Genomic DNA, 25,798 nt, shown 5'->3' with positions numbered 1-25,798 from the left:
AGCCCCCATCTCCCGTTCGCTCCCGCCTGCCCAGCCCCGCTGCTCTCCCGGTGCCCCCGTTCCCGATCCCGGCCCGTCCCTCCCCTCCGGCCCCGGCGAGGGGAGGATCCGGCCGGCGGGCCGTGCCCAGCCCAGCCCCTGCGCCGCCCCGCGCACCCCGCACCGGCACCGGCACCGGCACCGCTCCGCTTCCCTCGCCCCCCGCGCCGGGGCCGCCGCCGTCCCTCGCAGCCCGCCCCGCCCGCCGGGACCCTCCGCCCCGGGATGAAGGTGCTCCGGCACAAGATCGAGCTCCTGACAGGTACGGCCCGGCCGCCCGTGCTGCGAGCGGGCGCTGCGAGACCAGCAGGGGCGGCGGGGCGATGGGCCGGGGGGTGAGAGCCTTCAGCCCCCGCCTGGGCGATGGAGCTGCCCCGACCCCCTCGGGCCCTGGCGGTGCTCCCGCCGGTGTGGGCTGCCGGGGTCGGCTCCTTCTCGGGGTACGGGAGGTGATGTCTCGCTGCGGCGGGGAAAGCCCAGCCCGGTGTGCTGGGGGAAGGGGGACTGGGTCGGCAGCCTCCGGACAAGGGGGGCTGCCCGACAGGCAGCCGGGGGTGGGGGTGCCCGAGGAATTGCTGGAGCATCCCTGCGGTGCCTCCCTGCTCCTCAGCCAGCCTCCCCTGGGAGTCTCCCCGCTGCCCCGACGAATGCGCTGGGCTGGCAGGAGGCTGCTCTTAGCAACAGCCGCTGCGAGACAGCCTGAGCCCCACAAAGCCCCTGCCGCCGCCACCCCCCGGACCCTGGGCTGCTCAGCCCATCAGTGGCAGCGGGTCCCCCGGCCTGGCGGCTCTCGTGGTGTGGCTGCCCAGTCCTGCACCCCTCAGCTGGACCGTGCTGTTGGGCTGGTTTGTGGGGGCTGCTGGGGTGCAGACCTATGTCTCTCACGGGGACAGAGCAGGCTGTGAGTGTTCCTCCTGCACCGGTGGGGCGGGATGTGGCCCAGGCTGTGTCACACTGGGTTTTTTTTCACCCCATCGCGGCTCCCCCATCCGTCCTGCTCGGGGGGTGATGCTGTGGGCACACATCCGTGGCTCAGACTGAGCTGCAAGTTCCCTTCCTCCCTCTCCCAGCCTCGCTGAAGGCTGCCTTGGCTTCACTGCCTGGCAGGGGCAGCTCTCACTTTTCCTGATTTGTCTGCCTGTTTGTTGCACACTGCTCCGTCAGCCCGAGGTGTCCGTGCCAACATCCTGTGGGTGCCACATCCGTGCCAGGGCAGGACACAGGTAGTCAGTGTGGGAACTCCTGTGAGGCTCAGGTGACATCTGAGGGATCCCTGCCCTCTGACCAAAGGCGCTGCCAAGTGGGAAGTGCTGCTCACAGCCTTGTCGTGATCATAATATAATAAAATAATAATAATAATAATAATAATAATAATAATAACAATAATAATGCTACAGCCTGGTTCTCCTCCAGTAAGCCAGCCAGCAGTGGGCTGCAGATCCCTGGGGAGGGTAAGCCAATGTGGCTGTTCTTGTCCCCATCTATATACACAGTGCCAGGGCCCTGGTGGGGCAGAGCATTAGTCCCAGACAGAGCACTTGTGTCCTGCTGGGTTTGGGACTGATTGGGAATTAGGGAAGAGACATCCCAGCTGTGCCTAGGACTGTGGCACCACACTGGGAAGGCAGAGTGGCAGCAGAGATGGGTGTGTTTGGGGTGGCACCCTGGGAATGGGTGCTTGTTGGGGAGCACTGGGGTGAGCTGCAAGGAAAAGGGCTCATTGCTGGACACATCACCTGGGCATAATTTGGGAGCCAAGAAGTTTTGGCTAGGAGACTTGGAGCTGTGGCTTCCTCACCAGCCCTCCACAGTGACAGTGGCCCAATGGGGCTGGGTGAGACTGCCCACAGCCCCACAGCTGCGCTGCCAGGAGCAGGAATTGGGGTTCCTGTGGGGTGGCATGGGAAGCAGAGCACCCAGGGAAGGTGGCAGCATGGCTGTGACCCCGCTCATGGGCTGTGGCACCCATGGCACTCCCTGACTTGCTGATCTCCCCTCTGTTCCTGCACTCAGCACCACTTTAGGAGACTGTCTATCCTGCGCTGGGGATGCTGGTTGGTGCAGGGCTCTGCCACCTCCCTCCTGAGCCAGCTGTGCCCCTACCACGCAAGCAAGGTCACGGGGCCTTTCCTCATCGCTCAGCCACCCTCCCTCCCATATTAGCTGCAGGCTGTAATTAATAAAGGCATTCACCATACACTAAGTGCTGTTCCCAGCCACCCTGGGGCCGTGGCCACACGGTGGGTTGGTGTGCTCAGCGTGGGACGCTTCTGCTCTCTTCCAGACCCAGCTATCGGTGAGGCTGATTTTTCTCCTGTTTTTCCCCCTGGGGTTGTGGGGTTGCTCGGTTGGTGGCTCTGCAGGCTGCGTCAGCTCGGCTGTGCTGGTGGGCTGCAGGCCAGGGCTGTCCCTGTGCACAAAGCCATTTCCTCAGCAGCAGCAGCCCAGCCTGGAGCAGTGTGTCCCTCACTTGTGCCTCTCCATGCAGCTGATGGCACCTCTTGGCACTCCTGGCTTGGTGGGACCCTCTGTGCAGGGGGTGACATGGGGACTCCTGGTGTTGGGTGCTCTGGGAATCTCGAGAGGCTTCTCAGTGGTGTTTCTCCCTCCAAACAGTTCTGGATTGTTGGATGGCTCCCAAGGAGCAAGGCAAAGTGCTGTGTCTGCAGAAAGCAGGCAGGTGGCACAGCCTGCTTGAGTTTTGAATGGAAAATGCGGTCAGAGGAGCAAAACCCGGCTTTGGAGGGCAGTTTATGACCAGCTCCTCTATTCCTGCTGGCCTTGCAATGCTCGTGGCATTTATTGGCCTTTCCACCTCATCAGCCCAGGCTGATCTAGGCTTGGAGATGGACAAAGTGTGAAGCAGGCTCGGCCAAGGCTGTGCAGATGGAGCAGGTCTGTGTCTGCTGAGGTGCTTGTACAGCCCAAACCATCCCCATTGTGTCCAGGGAGATTTCACAGGGGGAGACAGCTGAGGGATGTGGGAACAGTGCTGGCCTGTTTGGAGAAGCAACAACTTGTCTGAAGGCTTGGTCTTGTGGAAAGGGGGAAAACAGAGGCTGCAAAGGCAATGCCTGAGGTCTGGATCCTGCTTGAGTGCTAATAATTCCCTTACACTGGGACAAATCCCATCTCAACACAGGGGAGCCTGGATTTTCCCTGTGTCCCCATGTCTTTCACCTTCTATGTGCAGCCAGCTGCTGATCTCCTTGCTCTCTTTTGCTTTCTGAGCTGGGCTATTGCCTGGGGGTGTTTTTGGAGATGCCAGTGTTGGTTGGGGTCAGCAGCACCCAGCCTCACACTGCTGCCAAGCGGCAGCTCCATGGAGAAGTCTGTCCCTCCGAGTCCTGGGGCTGAGGAACCGACTGGCCAGCACCTGATTCACAGGCAAGGAGAAGACTTTGGGAGCAAAGGCTTCACATTTGGATTTCTCCCATCATTGCTATACAAACTTCAGGCTGTCTCTCTGCTCTCTTTCTGCTTGGAACATCCCTCTGCCTCCCAGCATGGCTGAGAAACATCACCCCTCATTCTGGCTGTGCAGGGAGATCTCCCTCTGTCCCATCCATATCTATGTGCAACCTAAAACCAGCCAAAACGTTGGATTTTCTACCTTTGACTGATGCTGAAAGCTGGGATGGGGATTTGGATGTTCTTGCTCTGGATTGGGTGCTAACTGAGGTGACCAGCATGGACAGATGAGGTTGGTCCCTCAGTTTGGCCAAGATCAGGCCCTGGAGACAGGTTTGTCCTTAACTGGGAGAACAAGACCTGGGTAGGAGCTGGGAGCTGAGCTCATGTAGGCACTATCTGCTCTGTGCCTGCTTCCAGCAGAGGGGCTCACTGCAGCCGCTGGACAAGCTGAAGCACCAAGTCCTCACAGTAGAGGGGTGGAGTGAAGCTGATTTGGGTCCATCCCTGTGGGAGGCAGAGCCATGAGGCTCCGGAGGGCTGGGGCAAAGAGCACTGAGGCAGGACCTGCCCTGACATCTCCCTTGCCCTGGGCAGGGCTGCTGCTGCAGGAGATGACCATGGCAGGGCTGCACGAGCTGCGCTTCACCGAGGAGAAGCCGCTGCTGCGGGGACAGGACGCCGAGCTGGTGAGTTTGGTGACCATGCCAGCCCTGGCTCATGCATGTGGGGCACCAGGATGCAGGAGCTTGGGAGGGGTTGTGTGCTGGTGTTGGGCAGATGTGTGGTACTCTGTGTGGGTGCTGGTTTTGGGTGCACATTTGTGTGTGTGTGTATGCTGGCGCTGATGAGCCTGCATGGCTGAGCACAGGTTCAGCTTTGGTGGGATGATGGATGTGTGTGTGCAGATGTTGCACATCATGCTAGCACACACCTGTACATGTGTGCACACATGCAGGTAACACATGTATGTGTGAGCAGCTGCTGTAGAGGTGTGTGTGTGTGAAGCAGCCCTGGGATTGGGGGCCTGTGGTGTCAGGGGGTTTGGGAGCTGGGTGGGAGTGAGCTGCAAAAGTAAGGGGTGTCTCTGTCCCTAATGGATCCTTCTCACCCCAGGAGAACTCGGAAGTCTTCCTCTCCACAGTGGACACAGACTGGAAGGTAGGACCAGCCGTGGGAGGTGGCACCTAGCCCTGGGTTTCACATGGGACAGCAGCCTGTGCCTGGGGAAGGCTGTGGGGCAGAGTGGACTCAGGGGTGTTGCTGTCCCCTCTTTCATGGGGACACAGTGCCTGGTCAGTGTCTGTGCACAGGGTTGCACATCCATCACAGTCCTTGTCAGGAGGGGATGGAGGGATGCTGCCAGGCATCTCTGTGCTGGCACTCGGATGTGGCTGGTGGGCACTTGGCCATGGGCTGGGGACAAAACCTTTAAAACAGGCAATTTCTTCTCAGGAAGGCCGAGCTGCTTTTCCAGCCCCTCTACCATTTCCATGGCAATGGTTTCCCAGGCAATGCCAGCTCCCTGCTTACATAAGGGTGTTTGAAAGCCTCTTTCTCTCTTGGAGGGCTGGGGCATTGCCCCCTATACCACCCACCTCTCTTGGAGAGCAGAGCCCCTCTGCTCCCTTGGCTGGCACCTGCCCATCTTGCACCACCATTTCTCCTCTCCAGAGGAGCCCCATGATTCAGCTCCAGGACTCATGGGAGCTCAGCCTGTGCCTGGCTCCCAGGCATCACTCTCAAACCTCTGCCCAGGCCCATCCTGCACCAGGCTCCCTCTGTGGAGACCAGGGTGGTGGGGAGGGAGGGTAGTGGGGCTGCCAACTTGCTGCCTGTCCCTCTCCCGAAGTGTTCCTCTCTCAGGGGACAGCAGTGATTGACTTCAGGTTGTGCACTGCCACTTTGCCAGCAGTGGGACCACTGGGAGGGTGGGCTTGGGTGGTGCTGTCTGAGCCCTTGCAGGTATGGCACTGAAATAACAGCACCTGTGAGGACAAAATAAATGTGGGTTTCATTCATCCTGGGATAAGGGCAGGGGAGCACAGGTCCCTGTTTTAGCAGTGCCCAGGATTTTGGGGCTGGCCCACTCAGTGTCTGTCACCCATGTGGGTGGGAGGGTGCAGCTGGTAAGGGAGTGAGGCTTTTTGGCAGGATGCTGGGTGGTGACTTCTGTGCTTCACAGAGGGGGATGTATCTGATGGTCTCTTGAAAGCCACAAAATAATAAACATCGTGCCCTCCCCAGCAGCTCCGAGGCTGGTGAGATGCTTGGGATAGGAGCAGCAGGGTATGTGGGGCTGGGCTGCTCCTTGCTCTGCTTGCTCAGGGCTTCTGTTGGCACCTGGAAGGCAAACCAAACCTCCTGGTGTCACCAAAGTGAGAGTGAGGAGGGAGAGGGAGGCGAGGAGGGGAGGGGGGTGGCAGTGCCAGGCTGCCCAGAGCTCTCAGTGGCACCACAGGCACCAGGATGGCTTCTCTCAGCTGCACTGGGGCAGGCAGGGCTTCGTTGGCACATAGGGAATGCTAAAGAGCAGTGACCCTCCCAGGACAGTCATTGTGTATTTCAGGGATTGGCCGACGGTGGCACTGAACTGTGTCCCTGGTAGTGCCCAAGTGGAGCAGTTCTGGGCAGCAAATGCCACAGGGATGCACCTCCATGCCCTCAGGACCTAAAAAAGGAACTGGGCAACGATCAAGGCAGCTTTTCCCAAGCCAGCCAGGCTCCTCGTCCTCTTGATTCCCCTCCAAGAGCCTCAGGGTAGGGATGGGATGGTTTCCTGGGCTATGCCAGGGCAATCCCACCCTTTTCCCCACTCGGACATTTGCAAGTTGGATCAGTGCAAAGGCTGGGGGCTACCTGCCATTCCCTGGGGAGATCTTACCCCATCTTCTAGGTTCACCTCCTTGGCATAATTCAACCCAGCCTGTAGTTTAACTCTTCACTGTCCCTCTGCTCCTCCCTAGAGCCAGTCACTCGATGGGCAGCTCAGGCCTGGCTGGGGCAGGGGGGACTGGGGAGCCCCCACTGCTGCCACCAGCCAAAGCAAATCCCTTGGGACATAAGCCAAGGTTCAGGAGGCCTCGGGGCAGGTGCCCTGGAACCTGGATGCCCTGGATCCAGCAGGAGGTCTGGGCCACCCGCCAGGCAAATGGGCTAGTAGCCAAGGGGGTGGCAATCCCATTTGATGCTATTCAAGCAGAGTCAGCCTTGCTCAGCCCTCCCATTTGCCCTTTTGCATTTGCCTTGGCTCTTCCACCCCATCTATACTCTATTTAGCCACTTTCTGTCTTTTTTTGTCCCTCTGCATCTCTTGTTTTTTTCTCGAGGGCTGTGGCTCTCAAGGTCTTTGGCTCTACAGGCAGCAGGGCTGGGAAAAGCAAAAATGGCACCTGGAGTGCCAGGAACCATCTGGGAGCTGAGCTTTCCCATCACACATGGCCCTTCATTTGCAGAGATGCAGCTTTCCAGGCCTGGGTCTGAGCTCCCTGTGGGACAGAGCAGTGCAGAGCAAAACCTCTCTGGTGGAGGCAGGGTGAATGCCATCCCTCTGCCTGTCTGTCCTTCCTCCACATCCAGACCTTCTGGCTGCCCAGCCCTGACTTGTTTGTAGGACATGGCTTTCAGTGGGTCCCTGAAGGGCACTGAAGGGACTGTGAGACTCCTTCTCCATCCAGGATTGCCCAGCTTTGTGCAGGTCATGCCAAGCTGGGCAGTGGTGCTGGGCTGGGCAGAGGCAGGCAGGATGCAGGGGGAGGGTACCCAGAGACTGCTGGGGGGTTTTGGGGCTGTGGTGGCACAAGGAGTCATTGAAATCAGGGAATAAGCCATCTGCCTGCACACATGTGCACATGGGAATACTCACGTGTGTGTGTGTGTGTGTGTGTGTGTGTGTGTGTGTGTGTGTGTGTGTATGTGTGTGTGTGTGTGTATGTGTGTGTATGTGTGTGTATGTATGTGTGTATGTGTATGCACACAGCATGTGTCAGCCCAGCGACACAACCCAAGCCCTCAGTGCTGCTGGGCTGTCTTTCCTCCTGCTTTATTTACCTGCCACTGGCAGAGTCCAGGTCAGGGCTGAATCCTGCACATCCCCTGTGGGCCATCATCCCACAGCAGGTGGAATGGCTGTGCTGCTGTGAGGTAACACACGTGTCTGAGCAGTGTTTACATGTGTACACGTGTGTGCCGCTCTGTGAACATGTGTGTGCCTCTCTGTGCACACATGCACAAGGTTCTGCAGGTGTGCAGCTCGTTGTACATCCGTGAGCATCAGTGATGGCCATGGCATCCATGCTGAGCACACGGGAGGAGGATGCAGCAGGTGTGCTCTTGGTATGCACGTGGCCATGACATACATGTACAGGAACATGTACTGACACACACACACACACAGGGCCTGGCCCTGGGGGCTATGCACAAGCATTTTGTGGGGTGCATCTTCTTCGATGAGGGCATGGCAATAATTTTCCCAGATTTTCCATTGGCAGACACGGTTCTGCCAGGGCCCTGTATGTGTCTGTGTGTCAGTACGTGTTCCTGTGCATGCACACGCGTGGTCCCATGCACGTGGCACAGCGCGCCTGCCATGTCCTTCTCCTGTTTTTAGCGTGTGCCTGTGCCCATCTGTGGCTGTGTGCGTGCTGCCCATGGCTGCAGGGCCCTGGGCTGGCTGCAGGCTCCGTGTTTCGGTGTGGGGCTGCAGGCAGGTGTGTGCAGCTCTGCCCTGCCCTGCCCTGCCCTGCCCTGCCCTGCCCTGCCCTGCCCTGCCGGGGCTGCCCAGCGCAGACACCCCGCCCGGGTCTGTCTGCCCACAGAGGGAAGATGGAGAAGGTACCACACGGTGCCAGGCGTTTTTCCTTCATAAACAAGGGTATTTGGGGCCAATTGGAGCATGAATAATTCCCGCGGCAGCCAATGGCTGAGTGCTGGCTCCATCGCGGCGCTCGCCTGCAATGGAGGCCAAACCTGCCGAGGGGGAAGGGAGAGGGAGGGCTTAGCGCAGGGCTGGGGCTCCGCTATAAATCCAGGCGAGGGGCTGAGCCAGCGCAGAGCTCAGCTTCTCCCCGGCTGCTGCATCACCGTGCCCCACTCCGGGACGTCTGGCTTGGCCCACACTGCCTGAGCATCCTTGTCCGCCCAGCTCCTCACCATGCCGGAGTGCTGGGATGGGGTAGGTACCGCCGCTCCGTGCTCGCTGCCCTCCCTGCCCAGGTGTTTCTCCCCGGTGTGTGTCCTGCTTGCCCAGGCTGGGCCTTTGCACCCAGCAGGGCTTGGCGTGGGTCAGGCAGGTATTGGGGCAGGGTGGACCCACTGCTGGGGAGCCCTTCCTTCTCCCAGCCCTGCTGCCGCATTCCTGATGTGCTGCAGGTTCTGGGGACGCATTGTCCTTGAGCATGTCCTCCCCGAGCCCGGCAGAGATGCTGTGCCGAGGCTGAGGGGGAGCAGCCGTGGCCCATGCTGGGGTTGTGTGCACACTGCCCCTTGCCCACCCTGAGCTGCAGAGGGAGAGGGTCTCTGGCTGTTTTGAAGCAATCTCTCGGTTGCTTTCCGGCCTCTGCAGTGATGGCAACAACCGGTGGCAACAGGCTGGTGCAGAGGGGGTGAGTGAGGTGGGAGCACTGCAGCAGTGAGCAGGTAACCTGGACATGGATGGGCTCTGTCAGACACCTATGGGTGCTGCGAGCCCCATGCCCCTCCTTGCTGGGGCTGTGGGCTTTCTGTGCTCCTCTCTCCTTGCTGCCTGCATCCCCTGCATCCCAAACCTCCTTCCCCAGCGAGCATCCCTGCGGCAAAGGGCAGGGCTGTGGTACCCAGCAGTGCTGCAGAGGCTGCACCACGGGCAGGATGTGCCTGACTTGGCAGGGAGTGGGGGGCAGGAGGGAGCAGTGTTGAGGATGGATCTGCTACCTTGGGCATGTGATTTTGGGGTAGGATTGAAAGCTGAGCTGTTGGGGCTGTGATGGGGACCACGGGCATGGTGATGGCAAGGAGGCCGCTCTGTGCCCAGGATCAGACCACATGGATGCCTTCTACTCCGTGACCTTGGGCCAGGCCCTTCCTCTGCCTCAGTCTCCCAGTCTGTTGTTGCAGAGGAATGTCGCTGCTCGTGGACTTCTGCCTGATGCAGCTGCAGGGGTGCAGGGACAGCTGAGGATGAAGGCTGGGGTCAGGGTGCCCTTGGGAGCCAAGAGATGTCACCACAGAGCCCTGGATCTGCCTTTGGGTGCTGAGCTCCTCCAGGGACAGCAGGTCTCAGTGAGGGGAGGCACTGCAGTGAGGAGACCCTGTCCTGGGTAGTTCCTCCCACCCGAGGCCCATGTCCTTCAGAGTCCTTGGTGGCGTGTAACCCGCGTGAGCATCCACGTACCTGCTCCCCTCCCACCAGCCCATCCGTGGGGCTGCCGGTGCCAGCAGCAAGGACTGTGATGCTTGGGCACCCTGCCATCATCCCCTGCCCTGCCCTGCTCGGCACATGATGCTCCTGCACCCACCAGATCCAGCCCTGAGGTCACTGCTGGCACCCTGGCTGGCAGGCACAGGCATCTGGAGGGGACCTCTGGTCCCTTGTCCTTGGGGAGCACCTGGGCTCAGTTTTCCTTTTCGGCTGGGAACAAGCGCCAGGGTGTTCAGGCTGGAGCCATCCTTGGCAGGGAAACTGAGGCATGGGGTAGTTTTGGTCTCTGTATGGGGGCACTGCCATTTCAGACCAGGGGTTTTAAAGTTACTTTATCTGTGATTTTGGGATCAGGTTGCAGCATTTCCTGGAGTGCTGTCCAGGGTCTGACCTCTGCCTGTTTGTCCCAGATACAATGAATCTGCATCCAGCTGGGCAATGTGAGCCCTGTTGGCAAAATTTCCTCAATCTCAACCCCCTGAAGATGTCTCCTGTCCTGTGGTCCACCTGTCCCATCCCATTATCCTCCTCTCTCAAGCACTCTTGGATCCATCTTGATATCATCCTGTGATGCCATCCCACGATACACATGTTCAATCCTACATCCTATGATCCTATCCAAAGTCTTCCCTTCCCTTCCCTTCCCTTCCCTTCCCTTCCCTTCCCTTCCCTTCCCTTCCCTTCCCTTCCCTTCCCGACGGAGGCAGTGAGCATTTGTATGTGATTTGTCCTGCTTTCTACCACCTCTGGGATACCCAGAGCTAGTTTTTTCCTGGGACAGCTGCTCCTCTTTCCCTTTTCTTCCCATGGGACCCAGCCATGCAGGGAAGCAGGAATGAAAGGTGTGATGGCAGGGCAGGAGAGGATGAAAGGACGTCATAGGGCAGGTGGGCATCACCCCATGTCTCCTCTTTCCCAGGAACATGACATTGAGACCCCCTACGGGCTGCTGCACGTGGTCATCCGGGGCTCTCCCAAGGGGAACCGCCCGGCCATCCTGACCTACCATGATGTTGGCCTCAACCGTGAGTGCTGCTCCTGGGCTGGGGGTGCAGGGCAGGCAGGGGTGAGCCCGAGGCTCCATGGGGTGCCAGGACATTGCCCCTGGCTCAGCTCCTTTGTCTCCGCTGCACTGGATCCCCCCAGGCATCTGAGGCACCAGGGGAGTTTGGATGCTCAGCTGGACACGAAGCCTACAGCCAGGAGTGCTTGGCCACCCTGGTGCTGGCTGCCTGCCTGCCCACAGCCGGCAGGGATGGGCCAGGGGGGATGCTGGGCTGGCCAGACTGTTGGTATTCAGAGCATGGACCCAGCTGGCAGCAGGGCATAGTGGGGGACAAAAGAGTCTGGAAATAGGAGGCAAAGAGGGACCCTGAGCTGGGGCTCTGCATGTGGAGATGCTGCACTTTCTGTCAGCCTGCAGCCCTGGATGTGCACCCCAGAGCCCTGTGCCCTCCAGCTGAGCCAGGATGCCCAATTCCCTGTGAGTGGGGAGAAGCATCTCCCGCTCGGCTGGCGGCTGAGGCTGAGTCACTGACACATTACATGAGCTGTGTCACCATTGCAGCAGCTCTGGCTGCTCAGGTACGCGTCATGCTGGCTGCAATGGGCCTTACAACCTGCCTCACCCCACGTTTTGGGAGGGATGTCCCTGCACAGATGCCACGGGACAGGACCCCTCCAGGCCCCGGCAGTGTCTGGATTCCACTGCAATGGTGGTGAACTGTCCACAGCAGCACTGGGGATGTTTCTTTGACTCTTTCCAAGCAGAGAGATTTGCAGCTCTTCCTCAAATCCCGTGTTTGCTTGAGCCCTTTTTGGGGATTTTGGACAGGGCTAATACCCCAGGCTGCTAATCCTGCTGCCCAGTGGGTGGTCTTGCAGCCCTGGGCTTTGCATCCCCCAGTGCCATCCTTCTGAGGCTCACCAATGAGGTCACCCCAACCAGACTCATTCTCCTGGCTGTCTGGCCATCCCTGTGCCTCCTGACACCTGTAGGGATGCAGCCCTTGCTAGCAGTAGCTGTGGTCTCTGCTATGGGGTCAAGGAGCCTGGAGGGAAGGGCATGAGGTGGCTTTGGTGGCATGTCACCTCCTGGTTGAAGGGCAGTGGGAGGACAAGGCAGCCTGTCCATGCTCTCCTGACCCACTTGGCCCCAATGTCGGGGTGTTTGGTCTCTGATACCCACCTGCCCTTTGACAGACAAGCTCTGTTTCAACACCTTCTTCAACTACGAGGACATGCAGGAGATCACGAAGCACTTTGTGGTGTGCCACGTGGATGCGCCGGGCCAGCAGGCAGGAGCCTCACAGTTCCCTCAGGGGTAGGTGCCAGCTTCAGGGGCTCACTGTGCCTGCTGGGATGTCACTTCCCTGCTCCTTGGGCTGTTGCTGCTTGGCAGTTGTGCCCTGCCTGTGGGTTTTTCCAAACTGTGTCAAAGCCTGTGGCAGACAACTGGCCCAGGATGGGCGATAGGGTGGTTTGCAGGTGGGTGGCATTTCCCTGCCCATTTCAGGCAGCCCAGCTGCCCTGTCCCAGACATCCTGCTCTGAACAGGGTCCATAACCACCATCCCATGCCTTCCTGTGCCACAGGTACCAGTATCCATCCATGGACCAGCTGGCTGCTATGTTACCGAGCGTGGTGCAGCATTTTGGGTGAGTCAGCCTCTCTTCCACAGCTGCTGGCTGAGGGTCCTGGGCAGGCAGATGGGCAGAAGACAAGGGTTTGGGGCTGGGGGAGTTGTCCCTGTAAACTGGCATCCTGCAAGTCTTCTTGCTGCAGGTGGAGGGGTGTCCCAGGGAACATGTGCTGGAGCCCACTGTCCCCCCATACGCATCTCTTCATATTTCCAGGTTCAAGTACGTGATTGGGATCGGTGTTGGGGCAGGAGCCTACGTGCTGGCCAAGTTTGCGGTGAGCCTGGGGCTGGGATGGGCTGGCCCTGAGTTGCTTGTGCCTACTGTCAGCCCAGGGCATGGGGAAGAGCAGGAGCTGATCCCTTCAGGCAGTCTCTGCTGCTGCGAAGGCTCCTGGAAGGTTGGGGGACCCAGGATAGTGGTGCCATGGGCACAGTGGCTTGGCAGTCTTGCCACAGGTCTCCTGTTGCTCTCGGGACAGGGTCACACCAGCTCAATGCAATCCTGTGCAGTGGCTCTGGTGAGGGCTGCCCAGGGCACATCTCCCACCCCTCTGAGCCTCTCCCCTCTTGCTCACTGCAGCTCATCTTCCCTGACCTGGTCGAAGGGCTGGTCCTTATGAACATCGATCCCAATGGCAAAGGCTGGATTGACTGGGCAGCTGCCAAGGTGGGCAGAGCCCTGACCCTTCCTCTGGTCCTGGTGGCTTCCTGGGGCAGGAAGCAGCCACAGCAGTGCCATAACTCCCTGTGCTCCCTCCACAGCTCTCTGGCCTCACCAGCACGCTGCCGGACATTGTCCTGTCCCACCTGTTCAGCCAGGTAAGGGCTGTGCATCCTGCCGGGCCCCTGCCATCCCAGCTGGGTCACCTGGGCTGTGCCCTGCCAGGTGCCACAGTGCCACTGGACCTGTCCCATGTGCAGGGCTCGGGTTAGTCAAGCCCTGCCTGGTCTGAGGCTTAACCTTGATGAGTGTGTGACTCATGGCCACGTCCTGCCTGGGTGTGCTGCCTGCAGCATTGCTGTGCCCAGCTGCATTGCCCACCTCCTCATCCCTGCTGGCTGGCACGTGTGGGCAGGACTGGGGGAGCAGGGTGTCTCTCCAGCACCTGCCCTGATCTCCATCCCCTGCTGGCACAGGAAGAGCTGATGAACAACACGGAGCTGGTGCAGAGTTACCGGCAGCAGATCGGCAGTGTGGTGAACCAGTTCAACCTCCAGCTCTTCCTCAACATGTACAACAGGTGAGTGCTCTGGACAGCCCTGCTGCTGGGTGAGGGGCTGCAGTGCTGGTGGCTGGCTCTGAGTTCACTGTGGGAACCCAGACGCTATTGGGTGCTGTCATCACCCTCCAATGCATGCAGGCAGCAGTGCAAAGTTGTCTGCCACTGTTGTCTGGGCATGAGGGAGTGGTGGTACCAGTGCCAGAACCTTGCCATGTCCCAGAGCCCGCAGCCATGGGTACACATCCCCTGGTCTCCTCCTGCACTGTGTGCTGGCACAGGCCTGGCAAAGGGGGCAGAGATGCTGTCCCATGCATGCAGGGAGTTGGGAGCTTTGCCACTCTGCTGGATGCTGCATCCTGTGGCACAGGCTCTGCTTGGGCTGTGGCAGAGATGGCCATGGCATCCTCTATGCACAAGGTGACAGGACAGCGGGGCTGGCTGCTGCTTCTCAGGGCTGGCAGTGGCCAGATTCTTGTGCTGTGGCATTGGTGGTGGCATCTGCCCATGGGCTCACAGTGCTCTTTCTCCTCCATCAGCCGCAGGGACCTGGACATCAACCGGCCCGGGACTGTGCCCAATGCCAAGACGCTGCGGTAAGAGTCGTGCTGGCAAGTGACAGAGGGGTCCTGGGGCAGTGGAATTCACCCAGGCCAAACCCTGACCAGGCACCTTTCTCCTCTCCCTTCCAGCTGCCCTGTGATGCTGGTGGTTGGGGACAATGCACCCGCTGAAGAGGGGGTGGTGAGTGATGGGGCAGCGCCTGCAGGGTGGCAGGCTGGCGATGCCCACGCACGGCGTGCACATGTTCACTGCCTGCTCAGACACATGGCAGCTCCCGTGGGTGGGAGAGTGCTCGTGTGCAAACCCTCCTGCTCCTGTGGGCACCTGTGCACATGCAGCTGCGCCACACCTGGAAAACTTCCCCTTCTTCATATGCCCAGGCGTGCTCACAGTGTGCACATGGGAGGATGCTCCCTGCTCGGCCAGGTGCACCCACACAGCTGCTGGCACACGTGTGTGCTTGCACACATGCACATGGTTGTCCAGCCTTGCACACCAGCCACAGGTACGGTGCAGGTGGCTGTACACATTTGGACAGAACGTGTGACTGCCTCCTCCATCACCTGTGCATCTGCACATCGGTGTGACACAGAATGCCCCACCAGCACCCCTCACCTCCCTTTCCAGTCCCTGCCCTTGCCCAGACATTGGCAGGAGGAAAGTCCCTTCTGTCCCAAGGCAGGGGATGGTGGACCTGCAGGCTCAGGGTTTGCCTAGTTCCCTGTGTCCTCCTGGCTGGGGTGGGATTTGCTGGCTGGAATACTATGGGCCAGTGGTGGTACATGTGGACAACTTTTGCTTGGCTCAAGTCACCCTAGGGTGCTAATATCATCTCTCCTGCCCACAGGTGGAGTGTAACTCCAAGCTGGATCCCACCAACACCACATTCCTGAAGGTAGGCTGGTGGCAAGGGGCAGCTGGGAGGTCCCTGCTGCCCATGAAGTGCCCCATTGCCTTCTGCAAGGTGTCCCCATCTCCCCATTCCAGGTCCCTCCTGGCCCTTGGAGCTGGGGGTGTATGGGGAGAGCAGGGTGACCCCAGCAGTGGCATCCTGCCAGTAGGTACTGGGGGATGGTGGTGATAGAGGCACCCTCCCAAACTAAGCACAACCTTCTCTCTGCAGATGGCTGACTCCGGTGGGCTGCCCCAGGTCACACAGGTGAGCCTTCACAATTTCCCCAGTTAACTGGGCATACTGGGTCCTGAGACATGCACTGGTGCTGGCCCTGGCTAGCTGGGGATGGGCTGGGGAGGGCATAGGGGTCTCACGCTGGGGCTGAGTGGGGATCTCAGCCTTGGTGCTGCCTCAGCTCAGCTCAGCCTCCTCTCTCCCTACAGCCTGGCAAGCTGACTGAAGCATTCAAGTACTTCCTGCAAGGCATGGGCTACAGTGAGTGCTGGGGCTGGGCGTGGGGCTGGTGTGGGTCTGTGTGTGCCCATGTGTGTGTGCCTGTGTGCATATGTGCTGACCTGCTGCAGGAGAGGAGCCTGGCACCCCTGCGTGCCTGTCCTGGTGTGTGGCATTGTGTGTGCAGCTGTGAGAGATGTCTGTCTGTGTGCCTGCGGGGGTGTGGTGTGTACAGGCTCTGTGTGCACACAGATGTGTGTACGAGGGCTCTGTGTGTACATATGTGTGTCTGTCAGGCTGCCTGTGTAGGTGTGCACACGTGTGTGTGGGCATGCACGAGCAGGGGCTGTGTGTGTGCAGCAAAGACAAGCAGAGTCCATGTGCACAAGTCTGTGTGCATGAGTGTGTGCAGTTTATGACCACATAAGTGTGTGTGTGTGTGCAGGTCTGTGTTTATACCTGTGTGTGCATGCATGCAAGAGTCCATGTGCCCACGTGTGTGTGTTTGCAGGTCTGTTGCACACGTGTGTGTGTGTGTGTGTGTGTGCAGTCTGTGTGCTCAGGGACGGCTCCGTGTGCAGTCTGTGTGCTCAGGGACGGCTCCGTGTGCAGTCTGTGTGCTCAGGGACAGCTCCGTGTGCAGGCACACGTGGGCTGGGCAGGGGCTCCTGGCCCAGCGGAGAGGCCACAGGGCTGACACTCTCTCTCTGCCCTCCCTGCCCTTCTCCGCTCTGCCCCTGCCAGTCACCCACCTGAAGGATCGGAGGCTGAGTGGAGGCACAGGTACAGCTCAGTGCTGCTCAGCCCGTGCCCGCTGCTGCATGGTGCCTGCCTGGCCTGTGCCCTCAAGCTGCCTGGGCACCTTTGGGAGCAGCCTGGGTGCAGGACTGGCCCTTCCCAGCCGGATGCCCACTGCCTCGCTGTGCTTTGCCTGAGATGGCACCCTGAGCCGGGGCTGGGCGCTGAGAAATGGCATTCGGAAATTCTCCCTCCGTGCAGGCACAGTCCTGGCAGTGTGCCCACTGTGCCCACGGCCATCCCAGCTGGAGGAGGGTGTCACCTTCCCTGCACACCCTGGGGAGCCAGGGGAGCTCTGATCCCAGCTCACTCCTTTCCCATAGCAGGGCACTCAGGGGTCCCCACTGCCTGATGCCCTGGGGTTGCATGCCCAGGAGTAAGCCCGGTGTGCAGCCTGCCCCGGAGCACCCTGCCCTGCTGTCCCTTACCAGCCTGGAGCTGCTCATGTTGTCACAGCACCGCTTGCTGCAAGCTTGTGCCCAGGCTCAGTCGCATCGGGGAGCAGGGCTGGCGGCGATGTCGGCTCAGGTCCCTCGAGTTCTCGGAGGGAGCTGAGCACCCCGGCCGTCTCTCTGTGCCCGTGCAGTGCCATCTGCCAGCATGACCCGCCTGGCACGCTCCCGCACGGCCTCCCTCACCAGCGCCAGCTCCGTGGATGGCACTCGCCCACGCGCCTGCACCCACTCGGAGAGCACCGAGGCCATGGGGCAGATCAACCACACCATGGAGGTATCGTGCTGAGGTCCACGCCCGCCGACGTCTCCTTCAGAGCCATCTCCCATCCGTCAGCATCCCGCCAGCACCCACCCGCCCCGTGGACATCCTCCACCAGGGCCCTCGCTTCTTCGGGGTCAATTTGTCTTCTTTGCTGTTGGCCTCATCCCCTTGTGTGGTACAGGAGAAGGAGAGGGGCTTCGTCCAGCAGTCACACATGGTTCTGCATTGGTCCTCACCCTCCCTAGCATCGGCTCGGCCCTGGCTTGGGAGGGTGGGTGGCAGGGGGACAGGGCCAGGATGGGGTAGCAGGGTCAGGGTGGTGAGATGGGGACAGGATGTTGGGACAGCACGTGGAGAGGACACAGGAGGTAGGTTGGTCTCCCAGGTTCAGCTGATGGCTGACCAAGTCAAAAGGAAGACAGGAACAGGGAGCAGCGCTTACTGGGAGGTCACTGGTCTGTGCCTAGGGATGCAGTTTTCATTTCTCCTTGATGGCCCTCTGTGGGGAGAGCTAGCCTGGGATCCCCCAGCACACCCAGAACCTGCTACCCCAGAGCTGGCTGAGCCTCGTGAGAAATCACATCCCAAACTGTCCCTTTGCCCTGGTCATGTACCCTGAGGGCTGCCCTGGGGCAAGTGAAGAGGGGTCAGCCCTGCTCCAGAAGCTATCAGGACAGGAGGGTGGCATGAGTGTCCCCCTGCCTCTGCCCATGCCAGTGGTGGCACTTTCTTTGTCCCTTGTTGCAAGAAGGACAATTACCGCCTGCCACAAAAATGCATTGGTGAGGGGGAAATTGGCTGGTTTGGTCCCTGCCACACTGTCAGTTCCACTCCTAGCTCTTGGCCCGAGCCCACCATGGTCCAGAGGCCACTGTTTTAGGGGATGTCACACAGCAAACCCCACCTCAAATTTTGCCACAACCTGTGGGTGCCATCACCGTGGAGCCATTAGCAATAAGATGAGACACTCCCCCCGCCGTGCTGGGGAGCCCTCAGCACCCTCTGCCCCGCAGGGTGTGTCACCGCAAGGTGCTGGCAGTGTGGGGCGACCCGTGAGATGTGGGGAGCACTCCGGTGTCTGGCTTTGCCCACAGAGCTGGCCAGACCCTCTGTGGCTCCCCAAATCCACACACCCACCTCCAGCATTTTGCCTGCACACTGAGCAGGGCGTCTCTCAAGGGCTTGGCTTCCCCCGGGCCGTGGGGCTCCATCCAGCACCAACTCCAGGTGGCTCTTGCCTGTCACACTCGGCACAGAGACCCCTATCATCACATAACCCCAATGCTGGCCACCCAGCCTGTGCTGCCAGAGCAGCAGCAGCACCCAGCCCCTCCTGTGCCCACTGTAAGGCACAGGTAAGGATGGCCCTGGCTCTGGTGAGGGGTGCTCAGCTCTCCGCAGGTTGTTCAGGGGGGACCTGAGCCGGGAACCCACCAGGTGCCACCATCTGGTCTAGCAGAACCAGCCCGCTGGAAGCAGGTCCCACCTGGCCCCACAAAAGCATTTAACCCCCCAGACCCCATCCCTGCTCCCCAGTGAAGGGCACATAGCTCCTGGGGCTCCCGGCGGGTGTATGAGGGCTTTTGGCCCTGAGACCCATGCCCCACCTGACCCCTCCCATAGCAAAAGGCCACCCCAAAACACCAGTGTCCCCGTTTGTCCCCCACTTTGTTCTGCTGTGTGCTTCCTTCTTGGTGTGACTCTGAAAGCTACGTAGCTCGTTTTTACGGTAGATACCGCTGCGATCTCTTGTTTTCTCAGCGTGTCCTTCCAGATGATATATATATATAAATACCTATACATAATATATATATAAGGGTTTGCCCAGTCCCTGACCTTTTTGGGTTCACTCCTCCTTGCATTCTTGTCCAAGCAGTGCCGTGTGGTTTCCCTGGAGGTGGTGTGGCCGTGCTCGCCTTCAGTTCCTCACCTTGGTTTTGTTGGTTGGTTGGTTTGTTTCTCCCTGGTGGTTTGTTCTTTTGATTTTTGTTGGTTTTTCCTTTTTTTCCCCAGTCACAGCGGAATTTAACACATTTTCCTGTCCGAGTGCAGCCTGGTTTTGTCACAGCGGCATTGAGGCCGCAGCACTCATGAGACAGCAATATGTAAACCGGATTTAACTAACCTGTTGCTGTAGAGAGGAGTTACTGTGTTGGAAATAAACCAACAAACTAATAAAGATGTTAAGAACCTGCTGTGCTCTTTACAACATGCTGCAGGGAAATGGGTCTGAGCCCACCTGGGGCCTGCCTGCAGAGATCTGGCAGGCAGGGAGGACAAAGAAGGACACCTTGGCCACCAACCCCACTAGTGATGCCCACAGAAGAGAGCCCAGGACCCTAGGGTACACGTGGGGGAAGCTGTGGGGTGTTTTGGCTTTGAGTAGCCATAGGCAATTGCTCTATATGTCAGGAGTGGATGGAAGCTGGAAAGCTGCCAGTTGTAGCCTTATGAGGTTGGATCCAAGGGGTGTCCACTGGGGAAGAAAAGAGCTGTGACTGAACAGCTCTGGGGCTGAGCAGGGTCCTTGGGAGATCCAGCATCCCTGTCCACTGCCAGGACCCCTATTTGTCTCCCCATCAAGGTCTGAGTGTCCCAAGCCATAGCCCTTTCCAAGTGCACAAAGTCCTTCCTGGGAAGGATCCTATCCCTACATCCTAGTTAGTCCTTGTCCCTGCTCCAGTGTGTCAGTGCCTGCCTTGTGCTGGCTCAATCCAGACTGCTCCCAGGCCCTGAAAAGAATCCCAGAGCCAAAGCATGGAGACACTGTGGCTGTGTAGTCCACACTCATGGTTGCCTGGGGTGGGCAGAGAAAGCCTGGACACGTGGGGAGGGAATGAGGGCCAAGGCTGAGCTGAGGCATGGGCAGGCAGCCCAGGAGCCTTTCTTGGCTGGTTTGGCTGCAGAGCTCTGCTGGTCAGGGGGAGCTTCGTCTGGGGGAGAGGGGAACACTGCACACCCCCTGATCACTGAAATGCAGTAATGCTGCTGGACACATCCAGGGCAGAATGCATATTTTATGCTGTACAGATGGCTGGGATAGGATGTCAGACAAATGATTTCCACTTTCCCACTGAATGCAATTCATGGAGAGCTGGATGCTAAGTACTGACAGACTGCAATAGGAAGAAAACTAAAAACTCCCTATTCTTGCAGCACTACTGCTAGACTAAAACTCTTTTTCTGTGCTACAAATATTAGCCTAAATAATCTATTTTCTTAGGACCTGGCACATCTCACCACTTAGTCACTTAGGAAGTATTTCAGCAGCTTCTTGGACCAGAAGCGAGTATGTCACTGAAGTTTCCCTTTCCATTTGTTTACCCAAGAAAGTATAGTCACAGCTTTTTTTAATCCTGCCAGTAATACTCGCATGAGAACAGGCTGTTGATGATGCATGAGTTTTTATTTCTAGCAGGAGAAGATAATTTAGTACGTGTAATCCCTGGGGGGAACCTGCAAAGCAATGGGAGCAGCAGGGCAGAAAAAAAAGATCAGGCTGTATTTTCTGGCCAGATATGGATGCCATTAGTGGGAAGTGAGGGAGCCATATAGGTCAGTGTCTCAAATAGTGCATGAAAATTCGACTTAAAGGGTCAGAGCCCGTGGTGCATCCGTGAGGCTGCACTGCCACCTGGTGTGGTCTGCAGTGCTCACAGCCTCTGCCCAGCACTGCCTTTGCCTCGTTTGTTGTTTAAAACACCTGCCAAAGGACAGCAGTGCTGTTACAAACCTGACTGTTGGGTTTGGTTATGTAAACAGAGAGGAATAAGCCAGCATACAGGTAAGGGAGTCACAAGCAGCTCAGCAGTGGTGACAGCTGTTCCCTCTCCATGTGTCACAGCTGCACAGTGCTTCAGCCTCTGCTGCTGTGTTGTGTCACCAGGTGAGCCAGGCTTGGCAAAGGTGACTGTGGTGGTGCCTCTGGGCAGGTGAACCAATCTGGAACATGCTAGGTGGGTGTTGGCACAGCCAGGTACTTACTTCTCTCCAGCCAGGCCTTCCTCAGCAAGGATCCCTGCATAATGTGGCCATGAGGCCATCCCCATCCCCGATATGAGGTGGTGACGGCTAAGGGCAAAAATCTTAAAGAACAGTTCATTTCCTATTGCTTCCCAGAGCCTTGCTGTATTCACGTCTCTGAAAACAGAGGGCTGGAAGCACCTAATGCCCTGAAAATCACAGAGTTGCTCAGATTGGAAGGGACATTTGGAGATCATCCAATACAATCCCTGTACCAAGGCAGAGTCACCTGGAGCAGGCTGCACAGGAACGTGTTCAGGTGGGTTTTGACTGCGGAGAGGGAGAATCCATGACCTTCCTGGGCAGCTGCTCTAGAGCTCCTCCAGCCTCAATGTAAAGAAGTTCTTCGGCATGTTGAGGCGGAACTTGTGCTTTAGTTTATGGCCAGTGCTCCTTGTCCTGCTGCTGGGCACCACCACCAAGCGTCTGGCACCGTCCTTTTGCCACCTGCTCATGAGATACTTATGAGATACTTATGAGATACTAATGAGATCTCCTCTCAGCTGTCTCCCTGGTACCCGAGACCCCAGAACTGGACTCAGCACTCCAGATGTGCCTCAGCAGGGCCGAGCAGAGCGGTTAGAACCCCGCGATTGTGTGCCGAGCCCAGCCCGTGTCCCTTACGGTGTCCATCCCGCGGTGACCGGAGCCACCCCGCCGCGCCGGGGCGATGCCGCGGAACTACAACTCCCATGGTGCCCCGCGGCCGGGCGGAAGCGGGGCGCGCCGGCGGAGCGGTGCCGCGCCGAGCCCATGGCCGCGCTCAAGTACGCGGGGCTGGAGGACACGGACAGCGAGGAGGAGCTGCCGCCGGGCTGGGAGGAGCGCACCACCAAGGACGGCTGGGTTTACTACGCCAAGTAAGGGCGGCAGCGGGGCGAGCCCTGCGGGAGCGCTCTGAGCGCGCCGGGGCAGCGTCCGCGGAGCTGCTGCTGAGCGCGGTGCGGGGCAGGAGTGCCTCCTCCCTCACGGGCTGCGGGCGGCCTGGGGGATGTGTGCAGCGCTGGGTGGGCTCTGCAGGGCTCTGACACCCCGTGCTGAGCCACGGCCACCTGCCCCGCGGGGAATGATGCCGGAGCGTGGGAATGATGCTCCTGGCAGCGGCCGGGAGCTGCACCTGAGCTGTTTCAGTGCTCCGTGGGCGATATTCATACATTCCGGTTAAGCCTTACACAATATTGCAGATTGGGCAGTTTGGTTCCTTAAGGGAGCAGAGAAGAAACAGGTCCGGTGGGAGTTACAAGCTGTGCGTGCTGTCCCTTAGCTCCTCAGCACATCTTGGGCAGGAGATGAAGGATCTCATTCAGCGCTCTGCCCGCGCTGCAGGACACGAGTGCATCCTGCCAGGGTACAGAGGGGATGTGCTGCAGGATGGACTAACTCAGTCAAACGTGTTTATACACTTTCTCCTCTCATGCCGTTTCTGTAGCCATGCTGATTTTGGGATCTCCTTCGGTCTGTTTAAGGCTGTAAGATTTATTCCCTTCCACAAAAAGTTGCAAAACTCTTTTTCATTCTCACCCGTGGTGAGTTGGCTTCTTCCTCTGGAGTTCTGCTGTCACAAAGACTGGACGGAATGTTTTAGTTTATCCACACTTTGTTTGTAAACACTGCAGTTTCTCTCTAGGTGTTTGTTTTTCTTAGGCCAGTTGACTGTATATTTCTTTTGACTTCAAAAGCTCCTTCAGGAAGGAATCTCTTGGTTAAAATAACAAACCTAAGAAATAACAAGGTATTACTGAGCATAATTGTTACACAATGAGTTCAACAGGTCAGTTTCAGAACTGTTGTGAAACTGGACCAGTTCAGTTTAATGACAAAACATGAATATATCTTTAGTGTGTAAAAATTTTGCCCAGTGTGTCTAAAAATATATTGGACATGAAGAGGTGTTGCACTGTTGCCGCCTTTAATATAGACCTTCTATGTGTGATACCTCTGCATATTCTGGGAATTTGTTTTAAACCACATCACCCATATGAACTTTAACCTTAGCTGGAAGATTATTTTGGTTTAAGACTTTTAAAAGCATTTATGATGAGTTAGGTGTGCACACAGGCCAGCATTTGTTCATCAGGCTGCTGTAATTTGGTTAAATATCTTGTGTTTTCAGGTCACCCAGGTGCACTTGTTTAGTCTCAGCTCCCTAGCTATGATTCCTTTAAGACCATGTGCTGTCACTGTGGGGTTACTGTAAGAAGTGAAAGTTACTTGTGTTGTGTGTAAATTGTGGTTGGTACTGGGCTGCCTGTGGGTTATTTGTGTGGGTTATTTATTGCTGTTGTCACTCTTTATTTCACACTTGGGCAGCTATCAATTTGGACACTCAAGTAATCCCTGCCTGACTCTTAAAACTTGGTTGTTATTTAAAAATACTTAATAAAAGATGAGATATTAATATCCAACCTGATTTCAGCACTTTGGTTATTTTAAGACTTTGTTTATGTGCATATCACTTGGCTTTATTAGTCTACAGTGCAGAAAACCTTATGATGGAGTATTTTAATTCTGCTAGTGATTTAAGCGAATAAAGTATCTGAATTAGAATAAAAGATGTGATACCATTATTATGCATATTAAATAAATAACCTGCTAGTCAAAGCCTGTGGATAAACTTATCTGTCCAAAGCTGCAATTGTTCATGTAGAAATCCAACTTCCTTACGTTATAGCCTGCAAATCAATATTATTAGGCAGGAGTTTTAGAAAGGTGCTTTTGTAATTTGAAGACTTTCTAATATTATTGCTGCTAGTTTGTGATAAATTCTTCTCTTACTTCTTTCTTCCTTATTCCTGCCAAGGATCATATTTTTGAGTGTTTTCTGAATCTGTTAATGTTATTTTTAATGAGTTTTGGGTTTTCTTTCTTCTCATAAGCAACAAAACTTGGATTTTAAGTCAGACATATATTTGAATTTTTACAGACTGCTGTGCTGTCTGGTTAGTTACTTTCAGAACTGTGGTGATATTTTGGATTACATCAGAAAGATCATTAGGCAATTTTTAAAAATCTTAACCTTTTCTTTTCCTGCAGCCACCTAGAAGAAAAAACACAGTGGGAACATCCTAAGTCTGGGAAGAGGAAACGTGTTGCAGGAGGTTTGTGTTAAGCTTCTATAATGAGCTGACATTATATTACAAACACCTGATTTGTGGAGTTTCCTCCTTAAACTCCAGCTGATCTCATTTGGATCCTCTAGTTGTCATTATTCACCTAGGCAAACTGAGCTTGCAGAACACAGCTGATTTCAGTGGGTTTTACCTCTGTGACTGTGTCTGTACAGAGTGATCGCTTTGCAGTTTTATGGCTTTCCTGTATTGCTCCATAAAGCCAAAGTACTAATTCCAGGTGACAGGGTTTGTTTTAGTGGGGCTTGTAAAGCATGCAGTCAAAAGCTGGAGTTCTCTGTTTTCCTGGTGTCCATCATAATATTTATGGTTGGATTATGTTGATGGAATATTCGCATCATGGAATATCCCTGGCACAGAAGGAAGCCTCTTTAGTTTTCATTTTACCTGTGTTCCTCCAGCCCAGTTGAATATTTGTGCCAGAACAGAGGGCAGACAGTGTTGCAGGACATTGCTAGAGGAAAATGACTTTTCATGGGCCTTGGATCAGTGCCTTAAATCAGATCTTCCCAGAAGCTTCTATACCTGGGGGTAACTGCACTGTTGACAACACATGTTCCTTTTGGCATTGGTAATCTGACTATAAGTGGAATGTTTTCAGTAAGTCTTTTATCAGTCAAAGTGAGATGAGTGAAGAGTACTTTCCAACCAGGATTAGAAATACTGTGAATGCCATCTCTTAGGTACTTTTGTAGGATCTTTTATATAAGAATTTGTTATGTAAAGATTTGTCATTTTTGTTCTTTTTTCTATCCTTCCAACTTCACAGAATCATTTAGGTTTGATTTAATGTATCTCATGCCCACGTGAGGGCTGTGATCTTTAAACTTTTGGTATGTGTAACATGTAACCTTTCCTATTTTTTTTTGGCTATTTATTTTATCAAGGATAGATACTGTAGTGTGGGTAGTATAGATGTGTATGTGCTTGGAAGCATGACTGCATTTTGCTGGTCACAAAAATATCACATATTTTTGTGCTATAACATGAAATAATCTTTATAAAGATTTTTTCAAAATTGTCTTTTTACTTAATCTGCCAGTCATTACACTTGTACCTTCTGTGTATTGTGCTTCCATGAGAGAGCATCTGTGTGTGATTAGGGAAGCAATCCTTCTTTCAAGTTCTGATATTCAAGGGCAGCACCTACAGAAATAATGCAGAATTGTGTCTCATCAGTCTGAGAAATCACTTAAACTTCAAACTGGGGAGCGTTCTAATGCCTGAAAATAAAGTTAATGTTTTATGTGCTTCCTAGATCTGCCATATGGATGGGAGCAGGAGACTGATGAAAATGGACAAGTCTATTTTGTGGAGTAAGTATGTCAAATAATGGAATATCCTCAAGGAAGACAACTGGGTTACATGCTGAGTAGCCTTTTGAGTTATGATAATGTGACAATATCAGCTGGAAAGACCAAGAGATTAGTAAGTACAGCTTCAGAATCCAAATACAGATATTACAGGGTCTACTGTTTCAAGGGCAAGTGTGGGGTCCTTTTATAGACTTCC

General features: G+C 56.2%; 2 protein-coding genes across 9 annotated transcripts in view; both read left to right on the top strand.

Annotated features, from left to right (window-relative positions):
- The first annotated feature begins 146 nt into the window (after positions 1-146).
- On the top strand, positions 147-19,330 carry NDRG4 (NDRG family member 4). 4 transcript variants are annotated; one of them, XM_085071491.1, is made up of 17 exons: positions 147-301; positions 4,048-4,139; positions 4,567-4,611; positions 10,767-10,872; positions 12,050-12,170; positions 12,442-12,504; positions 12,703-12,763; positions 13,069-13,155; positions 13,251-13,307; positions 13,626-13,729; positions 14,248-14,304; positions 14,401-14,452; positions 15,120-15,167; positions 15,396-15,431; positions 15,611-15,662; positions 16,365-16,403; positions 17,005-19,330. In XM_085071491.1, exons 1-17 carry the CDS (start codon positions 265-267, stop codon positions 17,157-17,159), a joined length of 1,212 nt encoding a protein of 403 aa, XP_084927617.1. In that variant the 5' UTR covers positions 147-264; the 3' UTR covers positions 17,160-19,330. The 4 variants fall into 4 exon arrangements, with proteins under 4 accessions (XP_084927617.1, XP_084927618.1, XP_084927619.1 ...); XM_085071492.1 differs by lacking the exon at positions 16,365-16,403; XM_085071493.1 differs by lacking the exons at positions 147-301; positions 4,048-4,139; positions 4,567-4,611 and adding an exon at positions 8,465-8,623.
- Positions 19,331-21,869: 2,539 nt separating this feature from the next.
- WWOX (WW domain containing oxidoreductase) overlaps positions 21,870-25,798 on the top strand; it is a 463,245-nt gene continuing 459,316 nt past the window's right edge. For all 5 annotated transcript variants that reach the window (XM_085071485.1, XM_085071484.1, XM_085071486.1 and 2 more), the window contains exons 1-3: positions 21,870-22,018; positions 24,192-24,256; positions 25,545-25,602. In XM_085071485.1, the coding sequence (XP_084927611.1) occupies positions 21,912-22,018; positions 24,192-24,256; positions 25,545-25,602 (230 nt within the window). In that variant the 5' untranslated portion in view covers positions 21,870-21,911. The remainder of the gene's footprint in view (positions 22,019-24,191; positions 24,257-25,544; positions 25,603-25,798) is intronic.

The sequence above is a fragment of the Lichenostomus cassidix genome, chromosome 11 (genome assembly GCF_008360975.1).
Source record: "Lichenostomus cassidix isolate B80296 chromosome 11, HeHo_3.0, whole genome shotgun sequence".
In the NCBI taxonomy this organism is placed as follows: domain Eukaryota; kingdom Metazoa; phylum Chordata; class Aves; order Passeriformes; family Meliphagidae; genus Lichenostomus; species Lichenostomus cassidix.
The sequence above is the reverse complement of the archived record's forward strand: the minus strand, read 5'-3'. Positions and strand labels throughout refer to the sequence as shown.